The 20,052-nt window shown below is 53.4% G+C and overlaps 1 protein-coding gene across 1 annotated transcript in view; it reads right to left on the bottom strand.

Annotated features, from left to right (window-relative positions):
- Nucleotides 1-3,792: 3,792 nt before the first annotated feature.
- ANHX (anomalous homeobox) overlaps nt 3,793-20,052 on the bottom strand; it is a 31,634-nt gene continuing 15,374 nt past the window's right edge. The window contains exons 2-10 of the mRNA XM_088019300.1: nt 17,283-17,552; nt 14,844-14,971; nt 12,677-12,800; nt 11,466-11,682; nt 10,855-10,972; nt 9,408-9,679; nt 6,445-6,580; nt 4,725-4,806; nt 3,793-4,435 (exon numbers count right to left, since the gene is read on the bottom strand). Of these exons, the coding sequence (XP_087875426.1) occupies nt 4,349-4,435; nt 4,725-4,806; nt 6,445-6,580; nt 9,408-9,679; nt 10,855-10,972; nt 11,466-11,682; nt 12,677-12,800; nt 14,844-14,971; nt 17,283-17,531 (1,413 nt within the window). The 5' untranslated portion in view covers nt 17,532-17,552 and the 3' untranslated portion in view covers nt 3,793-4,348. The remainder of the gene's footprint in view (nt 4,436-4,724; nt 4,807-6,444; nt 6,581-9,407; nt 9,680-10,854; nt 10,973-11,465; nt 11,683-12,676; nt 12,801-14,843; nt 14,972-17,282; nt 17,553-20,052) is intronic.

Raw genomic sequence — 20,052 nt, 5'->3', positions numbered from 1 at the left:
AACACTGAAACAACAAAAGGCCCTTCACAACACTCATGAGGGCAAGACCAGGATGGCTGGCCTTGCAGCCGCGACGGTCGCAGTTTCTCCTTTCTCTGCGGGAGGCTCTGCCCGGAAACAACGCTCTTCTGGGACAAGTACTACAGTGTGCCATGACAGCGAGCTGCCAAAGCTTTGATGCTACATCGTGCTGAACTACTACATGACAAAGTACAGATAAACCACTGAGAGAGTCAGAAGCAGAGTATGCTCACTGCGGAAAACAAAATGTCTCTAGGAAAGCCACAGCAAATCTCCCTCCTGTGCACTTTTGTTGTTGAATTCTAAGAGTTCTTTATATATTCTGCAAACTGAACCCACATCACATGTATCATTTGCAAATATTTTCTCCCATTCTGTAGGTTATCTTTTTAGTTTTTTTTGATGTAGTGTATCTTTTTAGTTTCTTGATAGTGCCCTTTGATACTCATAAGTTTGTAATTTTGATGAAGTCCTATTTATTTTTTTCTGTTGTTACCTGTGCTTTTGATAATCATACCCAAGAAATGATTTCCTCTGGCTCAGCACCCAGACAGGCCTCCATTGCATCCTACCTTCAAAACGTCAGCACCTCCAAGCCCAGAACCATTTCATCCCAGCCCTCACTCTGTAGGTGACCCCAGTACCACCCAAACCCCGGCAGCCAGTGGCCAGACAGGATATGGTCTTCTGCCTGAGGCACCCAAGGGGTACACTGGAGACACCACGGTGCCTTCTTGGGCCAGTTGGGAGGCGATCACTGGCAGAGGCAGGGACACCATTATGGGTTGAACTATGTTCTACAAATTTCCAAGGTTGAAGTCCCAATCCCCCAATACCCTAAATGAGAACTGATATGGAAATACGGTCTTCAGAGATGATCAAGTCAAGATGAAGTCATTCAGATCATGATTATGTTGGTAGATTTTGCTGGTATTAACAAGAACCGGGCAGAGATACACACACAGGAAGAGTGCTGTGTGAAGACTGGAGCTCTGCGGTCCCAAACCAAGGAAGTACTGGAACCTGGAGAAAGCTCCCCTTGAGCCTTCATGACCATGACATCACCCACATCACACTTCCAGCCTCTAGACCTGTGACACAGCAGATCTGTTATTCTAGGCCACGTAGCTTGACCTAAGAGATCAACAGAGGCACCCTCTGCCCTCTCCAGCAGTCTCCACACCATGGAAGGTGGGGGTGAAGGCAGGGCCCTTCACAGACCAAAGCCATTGCTGGGTGATCACTTCTGGCCCTGATTGTCTGGGAGGTCTGGCCACACCTCTCAACCTCCTGGGGCCCACGCAACTATGAAGACAAGGAGAGGCAGAGAAGTTGGCCTCCCTGGAGCTGATCACTGAACATCCCCCCTTTCACTACTGGAGCCCAGAAAGCCTCCGACACCTCCTCTGGGCCCCTGTCAGCCATCAGCCATTTGAAACAGCCACCATATCCCTTTTTTATCTCAAGAAGGAAAGTGCCTCCACAAGGCACAGAAAGAGGACCCTTGGCCTGGTCACAGCACCTATGTCCACTGGACGCAGGCTGGCCCCTTAAGGGGGTAAGGGCAGAACACTCTCTAGGGCCAACACATCTCCTCTCTCAGAGCAGCCTGGGATCAAACAGCAGAGAGGGAAGTGTGGACCTCGGGGTGGGAGCTGGGTGCACAGGCACTGGGCATGCGGGACGGGGAGAGGTCTCCAGCCTCCAGCCACTCAGGACGTCTGACCACTGCACAGGAGCCCCTCCAAAGGAGCTCGAGTCTCAGTCAACAGTCAGCTCCAGAGACTTCAGTCCACGTACCACAAAATGGACACGATCCAGCTGGCTGAGTCCGTGCTCTGGAACTTTCAGGATCGAGCCCAGGGTCTGTAAAGGGTGGGGGAAGGAGGCTCCCCAGGAGGTGCTCCCACAGCCCGTCCAGGAGGTTCTTGCCTCAGACCGTGACACCTCACACATAGGTACTTCCTTTCGGCTCAGCAAAGGCCAAGACTGGGTCCAGAGCTCTGCACATTTCCAGGGAAGGCCAAAGGGCAGCACCGCCCATCACACCCCAGGGTTAATCCCTAACCCTCCCTAAAGTGTTTATCAACGGTGCAGATATTTTATGCAGACTTTGAATGACTGAGGGCAGGATGAATTGGATCAGTGTGCTTCCTACGGCGACAGGGGATGCACGATGAGTTACGTACCTCAATGATTACAACAAATCACCACGTAGCTGAGTGGCACATAAGGTTGAAGAGCGAATCTTCATGGGTGTACACTTAGAGACTACACGAAGGAAGCTCGTGCCGTAGCGATGCCAGAACTGGTTGGTAATGTGTTCATGAATTATGAAAATGTAAGCACTTTAGAGAAATTCATGAGTCAATGGAAAGCTTGATGAGAAACAGCATGTTTACACAGTTTCAAAGCACTACCTCCCAAAATATATAAAAAGAGTAACTGTAGTGGAGAAGGTTGGCAGAAAACACCCTAACGAAGTGATCAAGATGAGCACCAACAGCAACCGGACAATCAAATTCATGTGCTGTCTGTAAGACAGCGTAAGTGCCTCGTGTCACTTCTGGGATATTTCCTGAATTGCAGGGAAATATCCAACATGGCCACTCTGGGGGACGTTCTACAGAGTACCTGGCTTGTACTCTAGTTCTAAAGTGTCAAAGTCATTAAAATCCAGGAGAAGATTGGGCCTGTTGTGGCCTAAATGACAAGACAGTCAATGGCACGCAGCACATGCTGTGTGACGGGATTCATCTGTCATTTAGGGTGTTGCTGGGACAAGTGATTAGACTTTAGTGGGGTCTGGAAGAAGGTGGGGAAATACCAGCACCGACTTCCTGACTGGTGATCGCACGAGGAGAAGGCAGAATTCCTCATCTCAAGGAAACAGGAATCAGCTCAGTAACTTGTTCTCAAAAGGATGAAAGGAAACAATGTTTGTGTTTGCAGCTTTTTATAAGTTGTTGACTGCTTCACAATAAAGAAAGATTTGACAACTAAAAGATTCTTGATTCTAGGGAACAGGATGTGAGTGAGCGTCCCTGAGAGGAAGTACATATTACTGCTGGTGCTTGGGCAGCACCACTGTGGCGATGAGGAAGGGATAGGATGGGTCCAGGGTCTACAGAGTAAAGGTGAGGGGGAGGAGTACGGCTGAGAGCCCTGGGGCTGTGGTGGGGGAGCACAGGTGTCTCACCTCAGCTGCCCCCCCCCCTCATTCAGGAAGCTCTTAGCATCTTGTCATTCAAGCACCACATACCCTGGGTTCTCAGCCATCCCTCACTTCACACCATCCTCTCAGCAACTACCCACGATTGCCTGCTTATTCCTGACGAGACTGTGAGCCGCCTGAGAGCACAAAATTGACTTCGCTCCCTGCTCAGCACACAACTGTCAACTGACACAATGGGTAAGGCAAGGACCAAGGGCCTGTCCCTGGCGGTGACAGTCCTGAGTGTCAAAGTCACCTCTGCATCAGGAATCACATCACACTCGGCCCCCGGGGCCCTGTGCGCTCGGACATGGTGGCATCTAGCACCAGGGCAATTCCTTCTCCCACAAAACAGTCAGGTGAAGGGCAAAGGGCAGAGACGCCCACTGTGACGTTGCTTATAAAACAGACACATTAGAAACAATCAGATCAATAGGGTACTGGTGCATCAGTCAATGCACACTCAAACTGAAATGCCAGCCAGGGACAGAAAGGCAAAGGCCTGACAGGGACAGCTGTCCAAGATGTAGTTAAGTGAGTAAAAGGGGAGAGTTCAGAACATTGAACTGTAATTTAATTGAATAGAACATTTGTTTTACAAACACAATGAATTACAATCTGCGGGGAAAATGCACCCCGCCCCACCCTGCCTGAGCCATCCCAACCACATTAGCTTCTGTAGAAGCCCCCACCCCCAAGACATAGAAATGTCAGAACACTGCCCATGCCCCACTCGCCAACTTAACTGTCACAGGGCAGGGAGGGTAGACAGCAGTGCAACATTCTCCTCTATCTCCAGAAAGGCATTCTCTGCCCAGAACCTGCCCAGGAACTTGACTCCACACTCTCCCGCTGCCTGAGGGAAACAGACCCCTTGGACTTCTGAGCTCAAGAGCGTTTCTCAAATGCTTCCTCTGATACAGTGAGCTGCCAACCAAACTATTCAAACATGGCAGGGGGCTACGCAACCTCAATGCTTCTCACTGGAACGCCCCAAGGAACTCTGGGGTCCTCTCTTCAGTTGGAATAAAGCTCTACGTAACATGTGTTGAAAGGCTAGATGTCCACACCTGCTCCCCTGGGAGCACTGGCTGGATACTCCAAAGGGACATCTCAACCCAGGCTGCCCCCTGAAAGCTCAAGAAGCATCCTGGCTCCCCAGAAGGCATCGCTGGAGGCCTGGCCATCGGGCCACTGCACCTGGAAAGCCAACACAGCATCACACACAGAAGCACCTTCTGCCTGGCTCCACCTTCCCACCTGGCTCCACCTTCCCACCCTGCCACCCCTTACCTCCGAACCCACCCTCTCTGGACTGTCAGAAACACGAGCCCACAGAACCCACCTCCCAGGTCCCATTCAACTGATGTCCAGCCTTGAGGCATCCCTGCCCCTTGTTACATTTGCCTGATTTATTCACTCCAAAGGTATGACCTGAGGATCCAAGAGTAAAGAGGGACACCCGCAGTACCTGGTGGTAGGGTCTCACCTGGCTGGAGGGCAAAGGCTGGCTCAGGTCCACAGCAGAAACAGGGCTGGAGAAGGAGGGGCCCGGTGCCAACTCCAGGGGACTGGAAAAGAGACGTCAGGACAAGCCCCATATCAAAGGGGCACCAGGTCACGGTCCACCCTGTGAGTGACATGACCTGAGAGCTCTCTGTACATAAGCAGCCCTTCCAGGTACACTCTTCAAGAAGAGTGTCCTCCCGAGGGGGTGCACAGGTGCTAGAGGGACCTGTGTGACACCTCAGGCGAGTGGCTTGGGTGAGGCAGAGAGCACTTGAGGAGGCTCACAGAGAAGGACCAACAAACGGAAACCTGAAGGAAGAGGTCAAGAAGGGGCAGGCCTGGGGTGCCATCGGGATCAAATTGGGGGAGCAGCAAGGAGAGCAGGGAAGGTGACAGGTGTAGCCACTCAGGACAACAGTGTGGCAGTTCCCTAAAAAGGCAAACACACACCTACAGCCATTCCACTCCTATGCGTGTCCACACCCCAGAGACACGAAGGCACACAGGCAGACCCACATGCATCCAGGAATGCTCACAGCGACCCCAAACTGGGAATGCCTACCAACAGGCGATGGATCAAAACAGCATGGTCCATCCGCATCAAGGAAACAGAACTCACAAAGAGGAATGGACTGCTGATACCCACAGCAACAGGGAAAATCCCAAAGTACTGAAGCAGAGTAAAAGAAGCTAGACCCACCCTCCCTCCACAAGATTCAAAACTTTTGGATTTCATTCACATGGAATTCTAGAAAATGCAGCTAAAGAAAGGAGATCCATGGTCCTGCAGGTGGCAGGGATGGCGGCAGGGGGACTGATCTACATGGCTCAGCACATGGTGGATACAGAAGTTGCACTCAGAAAACTCTCATTTGTACCATCCAAACATGGTGCATTACTGAATGCCAATGATGCCCAATGAATCTACTGTTCCGGAAGGAACAGGTCGTCACATCGAGCAAGGACGGGCTGGGCCATTGGAGTGCAAGCATGAGGAACCTGGTGGCGGCATTTTCTCCATCCAGGTTCCTGGTCATGAATGGAAAAGTGAGTCCATCTGCAAAGTCTGCATTCTCTCACCCTCTGGCTTTCTCAGCAAGTAGAATTTGTGACTTGAGCAACTGCTCCCCTTCTGTCTCACACGCTGCCCTGTAATTCTGCTCTCACTGGGCACCTGGCGTCCAGCTCCGAGACTGGGGAGACTATGAACACTGGGGACCTAGTCTTGGCGACTCCTATCACAGACTCCCTGTCCGCCAGAGGGCCTCCGACTTCTCACGCTCCCCTAGTCTCTCTTCTCAACCTCCAGCTTCTCCTGGCCCCCACGGCCAGAGGCTGCAGCACCTAGGCTACTCACAGGCCTCTCAAGCACCTTTCAAACTACAGTTTGGAACATAAAATCAGGATCTTGATGCTGCTTAAAAACTCAGACAGCCTCTGTCCGGGGAAAACAAAATGCCAAAAAGCGGCTTCTGGGATCCACGGTGATCCTGGGGAAGAGGCAAAGTGTGAGCACTGTGTCTGCTCTGATATTTCCGGGTGTTCTTCTGTCTCAGGGGAAACCACCCTCTTCTGGTAGATGCAGGGTGGGGATGATGATGTATTTTCCAGAAACCCATAAGGAAAGGACTCGATCTGCACATCTGCAGCGGCAAGTCTATGAACCAGGAATACCCTACCCATGGCTCTGCATGGCTCACCTCTGGGTTAGGAGGAATTCGGGAGGCTGTGTCCCCAGGAAGCCACCCGCCTGTTGTTCTGCCTGGCCACCGCTGGTGCCTGGACCTTCCTCCAGGTACATGCTCGGGGGGTTGCCAACAGGTGGGTCAGCGAATCCTACACAGAAAAAATTCCACAACTCAGTGCTGGGAGGACAGAACACAGCCCAAGCAGCACAATCGAGACCTCCACGGAGAGGAGCAGCATCTGACCCGGCCGGCCCCAAGCCTCAGCCTCCCTTGTTGAGGAAGGAAGAGTCACAACTGTTGATCTCAAATGCCTTTTTAGGCTTCCAGAAACAAGTCCAGTTTTGTGGACTTCAAATTTTGCTTCATCAACCCAGACTTTAGGCCAGCCCCCAGTGCCAAAGACTCAGCATCCAAATCTGCCCCACACGCAGGGCTGCCATGTGAGAACTTCTCAGTCTGTCCTGTGCTGGTTCATCAAAGCCTGGGCCACATCCACTTTCACCTTTCACCTCAGGTTTTGCCACGATTTCACGGAGATGCAAAGTATCACTACCTTACCTTGCCCCTCTCTATAGAGAGTGTTGCAGAGGACATCTCAGTATACCTCTGACTCTTACAGACAAGCCATGGTAGATCTGATCAGTTCTGGGTCGACAAACACTTCGGAGTGAAGGAAGGTTAGAAGTCCACCAGGTGGTAACCCTAGCATCAGAGTCCCTGACCTCAGACAAAACAGCAGGCCAGCTGGGCCGGGCGCACCCTATCCTCCCCGCCGTCTGCCAGAGTGACAACCTAACCTGCCAGCCAGCAGCCCAATCTCAGACCAAAGGAACTTTCCCGACCATTCAAGTATGTGATTCTACCTCCACTTTCCGCTGTTTCCTCTTTTCTGCAGAACCCTAGAAATACTCTGAGGTACGTTAAATACAATTTAAGTGCTAATTTGAGCATTTCTCGTTCAAAGTTAAAAGATCACTAGGTTACGTCTTCTTCCCCCAAGAGGAAGACAAGAAGCCAAAAGCCCAGAACGAAGGGAGAGTCAGGGGAGGGGGAATCAGTGGGAGGAAGATGTCCCCAGTTCTGCAGACCCAGGACACAAGTACCGTCCTATGCTGGTAGGGCATCTGAAAGGACGGCAGGGTACCGGTCAGGTTCCGAGAATCTTAAGGTGGGCGGTTGGGAGGGAGGGAGCGGCAAGGGAGAGCAGGGAAACATGCTGGTGCTCAGGCGGTCAGTCTGCAGGGAGGCTCACCAGTTCCTACAGAACGTCACCCCTCACATGAGCTGGACCTGCTGTGAAGACCAGCTCCCCTTGTCCGCATGTGAAGCTGGCCATGACCGCCCCACTCCGGCCTTGTTGGTAAATAGGGACTGACAAACACAGGTCTCTGAGAGTGGAAAAATGAAGGACCAATATGATCAAACTGAAAAGCTGCCTCCAGAGCAGTGAGTCTCCAGGACGCTTCCTCCTTCCAACCCCTCATCCTCCTCTATTCAGGGAAGGGCCAGAATCCACCGCCCCAATATTCCCGCCTTCAGACAACAAAGCATATTTTTTGAAACTTCTATTGAGAATACTCAGGAAAATAAAAGATACTGCATCTACAAAAAGTAACACAATCCATGATGAAAATTCAAATAAAATAACAGCTTGGAATTCTCTTAAAGCATGACTGTCAAATTGGAATTTTGAAAGACAGACTCTAACACCCCCAAAGCACATACAATAAAAAAGAAGAGAAACGTAAGAAAAAGGTAAGCACTTGGGGAGACTGGCCCAGGATTTCCAAAATCATCGTAAGATTTCTGCTCGAAAGAGAACGAAGAACATGGAGGGGGTAAATTATCAAGGAATATTATCCAAAGAATACCCAGACCTTAGAGGAGACATTGTTATCTTCTTTAAATTGAAAGGCTTAACAGAAAAGTGAATTAAAGAGACTCATACCTAGGACCATCATTGTGAAATTTCAGAACACCCAGACTTAAAGCAAACAAACAAAACAAAAAAAACTCCCAGAAAGGAACAATATGTGATCTGCAAAGAAGCCAAGAGGATGGCATCAACACCAGATGCTACGAACAATGACATGAACGTATCTGCAAATATCTAAGGGAAAATACTTAAACTCACAATTCTGTCCCTGCCAAATTGTTCATCAAATGTGAGGGCAGATTAAGGACAATTTCACAACACGTAAGGACTCAGAAAATTTATCTCGCAAGCCCCCTTTCTTGCAGTTAAATGAAGCTGTTCTCAAACATAACAAAGAAGTCAATGAAGACAGGACAAGACCTGCAATTCAGGAAAGGTGACCCAAACCAGGGAGGCAATGAAAGGAGTGCTCTTAGGGTGCTGACTCCACACCAGGTCTAGGGAAACGTCACTTGGGTGGAAACAGGAAGGAGGGCTCCCAGCCACCAGTCTTCAGAGGAGACACTTGGAAAACTGGAAGAAGTTACAGATGCGATAAAAACAAGTAATATAAGAAAAAAGGAAGGCAATTAGAAACCCCAAGAAAAGTAAAGACATAACCACAGAAGACTAAGAAATTTAGGTGACGGGAAAATTGACGGTGCCAATAACCTCCTCACAAGGTGCGATGTCACAAGAGATGCTTTTGTATTTGGTAGACAAACATATATCTAAATACATATTCTTTGGAGGTACTTTTAGCTACAATAAGAACTAAGATGAAACTAAGGAAATGATATTTCAATCACGAGATGTGGTAAGCTGTCCTCTGTTGCAGCAAGTGGTGACAGTAAGTCAGGTGGCCCGCAATGGGAGTGCAGGGGTGGCAGCTGGATCATTTAACTCTTTCCTCACTGTCTTACTTTTAGTCGTATGCACATTTCACTTTGCAAACTAAAAAAGTAGGAGAGTGCTGATCCTTCCCACACCCCTTCAAATGAAACCCAAGTAGTTGTGGCATCTTGTGCAGAAGAGCATGGTCTGTGTGGAATGGACCCACCTGTGGCACTGGGCTCACCGAGGGCAGTGATGGACACAGCCACAGTGGCATCTGCAGGGCGCATCATGAGGTCCAGCCCAGTCTGGAAGGAAACTTCCTTGGAGGACGCCAGTGCAAGGGACATCAGCCATGACTCAGGGGCAGCCAGAGAAGGGTCCAGCATGTCATTGCCAGCAGTCAGAGGGCAGAGGCCAGGGCCTGGGCAGATGTGAGGGAGAGTGGCAGGACTGTGGACAGGCCCCTCCTGGTACATCTCACCGCCCTGCAGAGACCTGGGAAAGACAGCAAACACCATCCCTTGGAGGGCAGAGACTCCCTCAGGCCAGGGCAGAGAGGCCTGGGAGGAGACTCCAGCCCCATTTGGGAATCCAGGTTCCCGACTCAACTCAGCCACTGAGGGCTGTGGGGCCCACCAGATCCCTAATTGCCTTGCTTTCACAGTTCTACCTGTGGCTGCAAGGGTTCCAGAACATTTAAAAAAAATACTATTACTGGAAACCTAAGACACATTAGCAGTTCATTTAAAAGGACCTTCAATGAAGCATTGTTCCACAAAACTGAAAGCAGGAAATGATTAGGAAGATCCTAATAGTGGAATGAGTGATGATGGCTGATCTTACAGGAAAATTAGGCAGCAGTTGATAATAATTTAAAGACTCGATATTGCACACTCACTGTGTCTCAGATGGGGCTCCTGGGCTTCTGTGACGCCCCTCCCCTCCCCCTGTAATTTCTGCAACAACCTGCATCGTATTCCCTCCCCATCTCACAGATGAGAAACGCACGGCACTGAGAGCTCACAGGAGCCTGCCTAAGTTCATACAACTGGGCAGTGCCGGCCTGCATAGGAAGGGCCAGGTGCAGGGAGTGTCATGAGAGATGCTGATGTCACAATGGTAAATAAAGTGTCCACATCTTGATGGTTACACAAGGTGGAACCTGGACCCTCTCTCAGACCTAGTCCCGCTGATGGCCAGCACTTTCCTTATCCTTACATCAGGTCCATGCCTCATCCCTGGTGAGGGAATGTGCTTGGACAGTGCCTAGTGCATAGTCAGAACTCAAGAAATATTAGCTGTTACTGACTCAATGATATAGAAAAAATACAAAATACCAGAAATAAAAAAGAAACAATAGCTAGGGTTTGGCTTTAGGAAGTAAGCCTGCATATGTTTCTTTCCAACTCTGTTTTCCCCATTCTCCAATATATACATGAAGTCAGGCTGTGAGCCAGGCTCCAAGGAGCAAGTGTGGGGTCCCTGATATGGACTCCTTACCAGCGGCTTCTCCACTCCAGAATCACAGAGGTCTCTCTGCTCTCAGCAGTCACTGACCTGGTCTCACTGTCAGCCCCAACATTCACATGCCTGCTGCAGGCCTGGTCATCCACCCAAGACGGTGAAACTAAATAGGGTGATGGTCCCACGGGCTGTGGGGATGGCAGTACCTGGGAGGCAGTGGCTTCGGCAGAGTCTCATCTCCAGAAAAGTCTGGGGCCAGGGCCGGCGACTCCCATGGCCCTTGAGTGGTCTCCCTGGACTGTGCAGGCCCATTTTCCTCCTGTCCTGCTGAAAGCCAATCAGGGAGGAGGGGAGGCTTGGTGGTGCTCTGAGTCCCAGCCTCCTTCCCAGCAGGTTAAGAGCAGCCCTGCTGGCTGGAAAAGGGTGTTACTACTGAATCATTACAATATCCTTTGTTCCTTAAATATCTTTTGTCTGAAGCCAATCCATAACTACAAACCCAGGAACCCCTAAATCATGGTGGCTGGCTCGCTTCCCAAGTCGGCTAACGGACTCCTGGCCCTGGGCACCTTAGAGGACAACCTCTAAATGCAAACCAGCTACTGCAGCCTCACTGGGGCCCACCTGAGCCCATCCTTACCCTCAGCGTCAGGGATCTCGCTCACCACAAGAGGACGTCCTAAAAGTGCACACTGGGAGTGGAGGAGCTGTCCCTATAACAGAGTGACCCTAACTAGGCCTAGCCGCAGATAAAGGGTGCCGGGCGTCAGGAAGAAGCCCGCAACCGCCAAGAGGGTGGGGCCCTGGAGCCACTCACCTGGCCACTGAGGCCTGTCCACACCCCCAGGGACAAGGCGGGGGTGGCCTGAGGGCTGCGGGGGGTCCGGAGCCCTTTCCCTCACACTGGGCTCCTCTACTGTGTCCTCCGGGGCTGACTGCAGGCGCTGAAGAAGGGCCCTTTGGCGCCGCCGGTAATTGGCGAACCAGTTGTACACTTGCTCAACAGTCAGGTTCGTCTCCAGGGCCAGGTTCTCCTGCTCCAAAACAGCACAGCCTCTAGCCCCGCCACCGTCCCCTAAGCAGCAGGGGTGTCCCGGGGCGACCCGAAGGGGCGGGCCCCGCCTCCCGCCCTGAGCGGCCTCCGGTTGGGGGACCCGGGGCGGTCGTCGGCGCCGCCAGGCACGTCCTCCAGCCCCGCCTCGCTCCTCCCGCCGACGCTAACGCAGACACGCGGCGGGCCCGGGCAGCGCCACGGCCCCGCAGGAGTCTGCGACGGCCCGTGACCGACGCACGGGACCCGGCGCGCTCCAGAGTCCGGCGTCCGAGGGCCACTGGTCCGCGAGCGGCGGAACCCAGCCCGCAGAGGGGGCGCGGCGATCACCGGGAGAGCTCTGCCGATTGGACAGGGAGCGTGGCGGGCGGAGCAGACACAGGAGCGCCCTCTTGATTGGGCAAGCCCCCACTTGGGAAAGCCTTGCTGATTGGATGAGGGAGACAAGTAGGTGGACCTAAGACAGGAGAGCCCTGCCGATTGGACAGAGCAGAGAAGTAGGTGGAGAGAACAGGCCCGGACTTCGGGGCTGCAGGGAACCGACTCTTTCGGGTGGCGTCCCACCTGTTCCCGCACAGCCTCCCCCCGGCTCCGTCTCTCCAGCTTCCGGGGGCTGCGGCGCGGAGGGCGCCCACCGGCCTCAGCAGGTACCGAGCTCTGCAAATACCTGCCCCCCCGACGCCGGAAGCTCCACGACGGCAGTCTCCTCACCCGGGTACCCCGTGCCTGGCCGTGTGGGGACAGGGTGACCCCACGTGAGAAAACTAAACCCTCCACGTGTGCAGGCTGGGTGGTCAGCAGCTGCCGGCCAATGAGCTCCTGCCCTCCAGGAAGCTCAGAGAAGCAGAAGCCACTCGCACCCTGGCAGAGGGGCCACTCGGAAGGCCCGGGGAGGGACGGGGCAAGGGTGGGGGTCACCTAAGGTCGGGGGGCGGCTAAGGGGAGGGTGGCCTGGCCTCCAACCCCTCGGCTCTTACCCTCTCGGCCTTGCTGGGGTTGGTGCTCACGCCAGAGGCAAAGTCGTGCAGCTTCTGGCGAACCTCTCTGGGAAAGTTCCGGCTCTTCAGGCCATCCGGGCAGAGGGAGGGGGGCGGTGGGTTCCTGGATAAGGACAGTGAGGAGGTGGTTACAGACGCTCCTCCTGCATGCACCTCATGGGCTCCCAAACACTGTGCACCCCTGGACACCCTCTCATTCACTGGCTGCCCCTCCTCTCCAAGCTGTGTGCTGCTGAGTCCCAGGAGTTCATCTGAAGGACAGAGGGGCCCAGCATCAGACTGTTTTCACCTGCACACCCTCACGGGGGTCACCAAGCTCTCCAGCACCACTCACTGAGATGCCAGAGGCAACCAATGGCCCATAGCTACTGAAAGTGGATGATGAGGGTATACTGTGTATACACATGAATTTTTCCAAAAGGAAAAACTGATATATAAACAAATGGTACCAGCGGGGAACACCCAAGATATTCAAACAGCAACTGAACAAATCACCATGGATGTCAAAAATGCATCCCACACATACCACATCCCAAATGGAGCTTGATCCTTCACTCTCCCAATCTTCCCCCCAGGCCCCAATTCTGTGCACCTCCGTGAGAAACCACCATGTTCCAGCCAATCAGGCCAAGAGCCCTGCAGGCTGGCTTTATTCTCTCTTAACCTCCTCCAACACATCTGGCTCGTCAGCAAATCCTCCAAAGTCTGCCCTGACACACCCAGAGACTCCCAAGAGCCTCCTGCCTCTCTCCTGTACCAACCACCCTTAGGTGACACCCCTCTAGGAGACACCACCACCCTCAGGTGGTAGACCAACCATTGCTCTAACTCCGATATCACCCCCTCCTTACACTTCCAAGCCTGCCATCCCCACACTCAGGCCCCTCTGCCAAGGCTTAGAGGAGCCTGCGCTGCACCCCCCTCCCCAAAACAAAGCACAAAGGTGGCATAGTCCTCTATTAAGCACATTCTCTGTCTAGTACGCCCCACTCTGAACCACGGGATCTACTTTGTGTCCTCTCTCCTGTCCGTTGTCTGCACCCAGCGTCAGCTCCAGGAGAGCAGGGCCCAGGCTATAACCCCAGCAACTCCAACAGCACCCAGCAATCAGGGGCCTCTTCACAAACACTGCATACTGATCCCTAAATCATCTACTGAACTGTACTCTTCCAGGCCATCAGCAACTATATGGAGGGACATGATTCCATTCCTGAAGACCCCCAAGGCCGATGAACTGCTGGGCTTTGAGTTATCTCATTCTTCAGCAGGCACCAGGAAAAAAAAATTCTCTCTGATCCAGAAGGAATCCATCTCTTCTTCCAGTAACCAGGCCCCATAGCGCTGGAATCCCGTTACTTGGGCTCCCAGGAGCTCAGAGCCAGATCTACAGCCCTTCCTGGTCAGTGGGCAATACCCAAGATCGAGAACAAAGGCTCTACAGTCTCAGTGTCCAACCTGGAGTCCTAGCTTTGCGTCTCTCTCCTCTGTAACCTTGGGCAAGTCCTGACCTCTCTGTGCCTCAGTTTACTCATCCATAAGTGGTGATGAAGGAATAACAGTAATTAGCAGTTGTACTGTTTCCTTAGTGCTGATAATGGCTATGGTGGTAATTACTATTAACGAGGACCCACGGTCTCTCATGTGCCAGGCAATCTCCTAAGCACCACATACATCTCGTCTGATGCTTACATCACTCTCATCTTTACCTCTCTTTAAAAGGCCCTGCAGCCCTGAGGGGTGGTGTTGCAGACCCAGGCCCATGTCTGTGGGAATCACATGACCAAAGGTACACATGCTGGGCGTCTCCCACAGGAGAAGACAAGAGGAAGTTGAGTGAGGTCAGGATGTCCACCTGCTGCCTCCTCCCCTGCAGAGCCCTCACTGGAAGGCAGTGGCTCCTTCTCCTTGCCCTGCAGGCATAAGTAGGAATATACCCCCATGTCCAGCTGAGCAGGTGGAGAGTGTGGCTCAGTGCTGGACACACGGGCTGATGCAGAGCCCATTACCTTTTGACTATTACTGCTTTTTCTGACTTTTCCTGCATTTATCTCCCTGTCTCTGCCTTACCTCAGCCCCACTGTGGTTTTAGATGGCACATCCCTCAGGAGTCCTGGGGAACACGCATAAATAAAGGCTAGCGGTGTACCTCTTTCTGCAGCGGAACTTCTGCACTGGGGTTAGCACGGCCACGCCCAGCCGCTTCATGACCAGGCGGTAGTGAATGTCGTTCCAGAGCTGTACCAGCTCCTGGCTGCCTCCAGGCACCTGGCAACCCTGCCGAGAAAAGCCTACTGAGACCTGGCCGCCCTCGCCCATCCTGGAGCACTGCCCTCCAACCCGACCTGACCCTCGGGAAGAGCTGCTGGCTGAGGGGCGGGGCAATGTCCCGTCAGCCCTTCAGCCCTGCCACAAAGCAGCTCTCAGTCACTCCTTACAGGTAAGGAACAGGAGTCAAGGGGAAGGCAAACGACAGGCCTGGGGCCACAGAACATATGAGAGGCAGACTCACAGAGCCACATGGATGGATTTGAGGGCCCAAGGTTTGACCCATATCTTGCGTGAAAGACCTTTCTCTCCCACCCAGCAGAGCTGCTCCCTTGCATGCTCGGTGAGTGCATTTTGAGCCAGGAGGGATGAAGTGGTTCTGGTCTGTGCCTCACCAATCCAGTGCGACCTGTTCACACGACCAGACTCCGGAGATGGCCAAGGATGCCTGGTGCTGGCCTCCCCAACACAGCCCTATGGTCTGTGTGGGGTTCCCGCATTTAACTCCAATGTTCTCAGGATCATCTCAGCAAGGGAGGTACTGACAATCATTCCGCCTTCCCTCCACAGTATCAGAGAAAGCCCATTTTGTGAGGCTTTGACTTCCAGTCTGCTGCCAGGATGCAGCCATCAGCCTTGGGCAGTTGTCAGGGAACCCTGCCACCTGCAGGATGTGGTCCTGGGCAAGAAATGCCCATTCTTGGTGTGCTGTCCCCATCATATTTCTCAGGTCTCCCCTACACGTCAGCTCCTCAGAGACATTTATGGACTGTCCAGACGTAGTTTATAATCCCTCTCCTGGGAGTTTTCCATCACTGATGTCATTCACACATTTCATCACTGAGTGCCTCAACAGAGTTATTACAACTCCGTGTTTTCCCTTGTTTGTTTACTTTGACGGATTTGAAAAACTGAGCCCCTCTGTCTCACAGGTGTTACATTAGGTGTCGTGGATCCTGTCATAAGCACAACTGAGGTGGCCGCTCCCTCACGGGGCCTGCAGTGCAGCAATAGGAGGCAGACAGAACAAAGACCTGAGGAAGGAGCCATAGGGTGAACAAGACTCTACACTGGAGAATAAAGGGGGCACTACCTAGACAGGGTGACATTTACAGCAGAAACCAGAAAGGAAGAAAGGCACCAGCCACACAGAGGGCCCAGCTCCAGCCTCTGGCAGAGGGAGCAACACAGGCTGAGGTCCCGAGACGAGGGAAGATGTCGGGAGTTGTATGAACAGCAAGGAAGCAGCATGGCGACTGTGAAGAAAGCAGGGGGAGAGTCTGACAGACTGGAGAGCAGACAAGCTCATATTGCGGGCTCAGGTGCACACTGTGGCCCATCTGCGGCTTGTGAACTCTGGCTGCTACATGAAGGACAAATCAAGGGGACAGGAGGGGACTACACAGCCTATGGGGAAGGGAGTGGAAATTGAAAGAACTGGAAAGAAAGGAGTATCTTGGGGCGCCTGGGTGGCTCAGTCGGTTAAGTGTCTGCCTTCGGCTCAGGTCACGATCCTGGGGTCCTGGGATTGAGCCCCATGGCAGGCTCCCTGCTCAGCGGGGAATCTGCTCCTCTCTCTCCCTCTGCTGGTGCCCCTGCTCTCTCTCAAATAAATAAATAAAATCTTTAAAAATAAATAAATAAAATCTTTAAAAAAAGAACTGAGTATCTCGAAGGTAAACTCAGCAGCACGAATTATGCATGAACTGTATGATGGGGTGATAGGGGGAAAAATAGGCCCTCAAATCCCTTATTTGAAACCCTTTGAGCCAGATGTATTTTGGAATTAAGAATTTCTCAGATTTTAGGAAGTAACACAGGCAAGTCCTGTGTAATAAGCACCACCCCAGTATAATCTGGAGCGGGCAGCATGCTGTAATCAAACATACCAGTATTTAGGTAGCAGAATGTACCATGGTCACATTAAGTGGCTAAAGACCATAAAGGCTTCACATGAGTGCAGGTCAAGTCATATCAGTGTCAAATGCATCCAAGTAACACCAGATGAGTGACCAAGATACTTTTGGTTTGCATGCTCAGTTACAGACCTGCAGCTAAGGGACTGAGGTTCTGGGTCTGTCTGACTATCTCACCGACTGGGATCCCAACTCTCCAAGTGAGGACCACCGCTCAATATGGATCTCATAAATGGATAGTTCGGCCTCAGATTACTGAGGTAGTTAGAACTCTGTAAAGAGAGTGGACCATTCTAGCTTGGTTTATAAAACGTCTCCCCAGGTTCTTGCCGACTAGGGGGCATTTCTGTGGTGTCTGGGATGGTGCTGTAGCTCTCTGCACGCCCCTCACAGACCAGTCCTACCTCCAGGACCCGGCAGGCAGCCTGAAGCTGCTCCTGCCGGGCCAGCACCCGGGCACACACAAGGGCCACATCCGCGTTGTCCAGGAGGTGTAGGCGGAGAGGGCTGTCCAACACGGCGGTGACCAAGGGCTGCACCTGGGCTGGGTCATCCTGGAGGTCCCGGCACAGCCTGCCTGCAAGAGTCACCAGCTCTGCCAAGGGTGGCCCAGTGCCCCCACTCTCCCTCAGCAGCTTCAGGAAGCTCTCCATCCCGCGTCGGGTTCGGGACCTCTGCAAACAAGACAACAATCATGACAATGGCCGGCACTGCCCACAGGCTGACTGCGTGTCCATCCGCAACTCTGCAAGGCCCCTCTCGCCGCAGGCATTTGTAACATGGTGGTAGGAGCTCACCGAAAAAAGGCAGAGGGGCATCAATGCCTGCTACAATTTCCTGTTTTTAGTCCTCGTTTGTGTACTAGGCGCTCTCACTGCAATGGTTCATCTCATTCCTGTGACCCTTGAGTCTGTGCCCCATCCACAGGCCCCACACTGACCCTCCCATGCCTCCTCCTCTCTGTTTCCCCCACAGTATTACACATACACGGTAACTGTGCTGTGTTTCACTCCTTCTCTGGGCTCAGTCAGGGCAGGCACCCTGTACTGGGGTCATTAGATTTCCCCAGCATCCACCGCATGGATGCCCAGGCCTCTCAGAGCAGTAGGAGGTACCCTGAGGTAGGGGCTTGGCAGACATTGCTTACATTCCTACAAAGAGGAGCCATGGGACCTGCCAGAGCTGGACTAACACCATCTGCTTTTGACTATTATGATTTTGAAAACAAACATATTTGAAAAACACAAAATTTTAAAGATTGCCCTAATCCCACACTTTTAAAAAAATATACAAAAGGATGAACATTTGCTGGGCCTCCCTGTGCCTGGTCCATCTACTCTGCACTGCCCCCCCCCCCATATGAGGTAAGCTATGGCAAGTTGGATTTGAAGCCTTTATGATTTTTTTTTTTTATAAAAAGCTAACTATGTATACATACAGCAGTTTTTACCAAAAGAGACATTGCTCATGCCATTACTCAATCTGGCCACTACCACAGGCATATTCCCTAGACCATATGAATGGTCCTGCAGAGTACCCATGACAGTAGGGGCCAGACTTGTTTCAACACCTGTCCACCCCCGAATATTCGGTAGCATGATAATCCTACTACCTTTGGTTCACAATCACTCTTACTTCTATAGAACAGACTCACGTAAGCGAGGTTCAAGAGTAGTGCTACATGGCATTGTGTTTTTAGTAGATGCTACCAAGCTGCTTTCCACAAAGGTGGTAAGAATCTGCGTGCCCGGAACTGCAGAGGACAGGCCTGTGCGCACTCCCTCACGGAGGGTCTGGCCTCAATTTCTAGGTCTTTCCACCCTGCACTGCCTCTCATGTCCTTCTTAGCGCATGTGGCCGTCCACCAGGGGGAAGCGCTCCCGTCTACGCCGCTGCTTCTGAGCTTTAGGGCCTTTCGCTAGATCCTAACTTAGGGCCCAGCGTTTCTCCACATCGCATTGGGCAGGAGGCCGCTGATCCCGCGTCCCTCGAGGGAGCCGAGGCTCCAAGGCTTCGGTGGGGGCGGGCTCCTCGCAAGACCCGGGGTTCTTCCAGCGCAGACCACCCCCCACCCCGCGCCCCAGCACTGGCTCTAAGGAAGAAAGGCCAGGCAGGAGTCTAAGGGCCAAGCTCCTGAGGACGGAACCTCGGAGTTCAAGAACGAAGTGACCTCTTGGGGGGTACCCAGGACACTGAAGGGCACTGGCCCCGGGCAGGGATGGAGGGGCCCCGACCACCGGGCAGGGATGGAGGGCACCTGGGGGAGCGTGGCTCTGCTGGGCTCCCTGACCCAGGCAACCCCTGCCTGGCTTGACCCGCCCCCCCACTCCTGTACCTTTCGGGGCGCGCTGCTCCCCGGCAAAGCCGAGATTCCTGCCCAGCGGCACCCGCCCCGCCCCGCCAGCTCCCTGCGCCCCACTTCCGCGCTCGCTGCACGTGCTCTGCCCACACCTCCGGGGAGGAGGCGCGGGGCGCGGAAGGCGCGGTCGCTACAAAGTATCGAGGCTGCGGCCAATCGGGCGAGGGCTCCGCCCGATGACCGGAGCCTCTGGGCCTGCGCCCGGGCGTACCCCTGCGAGGAGGAGGTCCGTCTGGGTTCGCGCGGGTTTTGGGGAGGCCGAGGAGTTCTGGGGGTTCCGTGGGGGCTCTGGAGTAACCGGGAGTTTCTGGGGTTTGGAGGCGCAGTCGAGCCTGGCTCTGAGAGTCCTCAGGCCCAGGAAGGAGTGGGGCCAGGGCCTGGGGGGTCGCGGCTGTGGAGAGAGTCTGGTTGGCAGTGGAGGAGAAAGCACCACGATCCTTGAGCCCGCGGAGTCAGGAGAAAGCTGTGACCTTTGACTGACCCCATGCCACCCGCCCGGGTGCACAGCGAGCCAAAGCACAGCTGAGGTTGCAGTTCCTGGGTGGACGTCCCCAGCGCTGAGATCCGCACCCCCACCCTGGCCCCGGTGGGAGGAGGGCGCCTTTCAAATCCAGAACCCCCCCCCCCCAGGAGACGTCGGAACAGAGGCCCCAGCAGAGGGCGCGGGGTCTGCGGTGCAGGTGCACCGCTCCCCCTGCCTCCCCGGCAGCGGCCACCTGGGACAGCTCGGGCCGACCTCCACGCGATCCTGAGCGCGTGTTCAACTCAGAGATCTTCCGAGCTAGGATGGCCCCGGGGCAGGTCCCAGATTCTCA

The sequence above is a fragment of the Eumetopias jubatus genome, unplaced genomic scaffold, assembly GCF_037043125.1.
Source record: "Eumetopias jubatus isolate StellerSeaLion01/CBP00866 unplaced genomic scaffold, mEumJub1_p1.0 scaffold_16, whole genome shotgun sequence".
Classification (NCBI taxonomy): Eukaryota; Metazoa; Chordata; class Mammalia; order Carnivora; family Otariidae; genus Eumetopias; species Eumetopias jubatus.
This window is presented reverse-complemented; position numbering and strand designations above follow the sequence as displayed.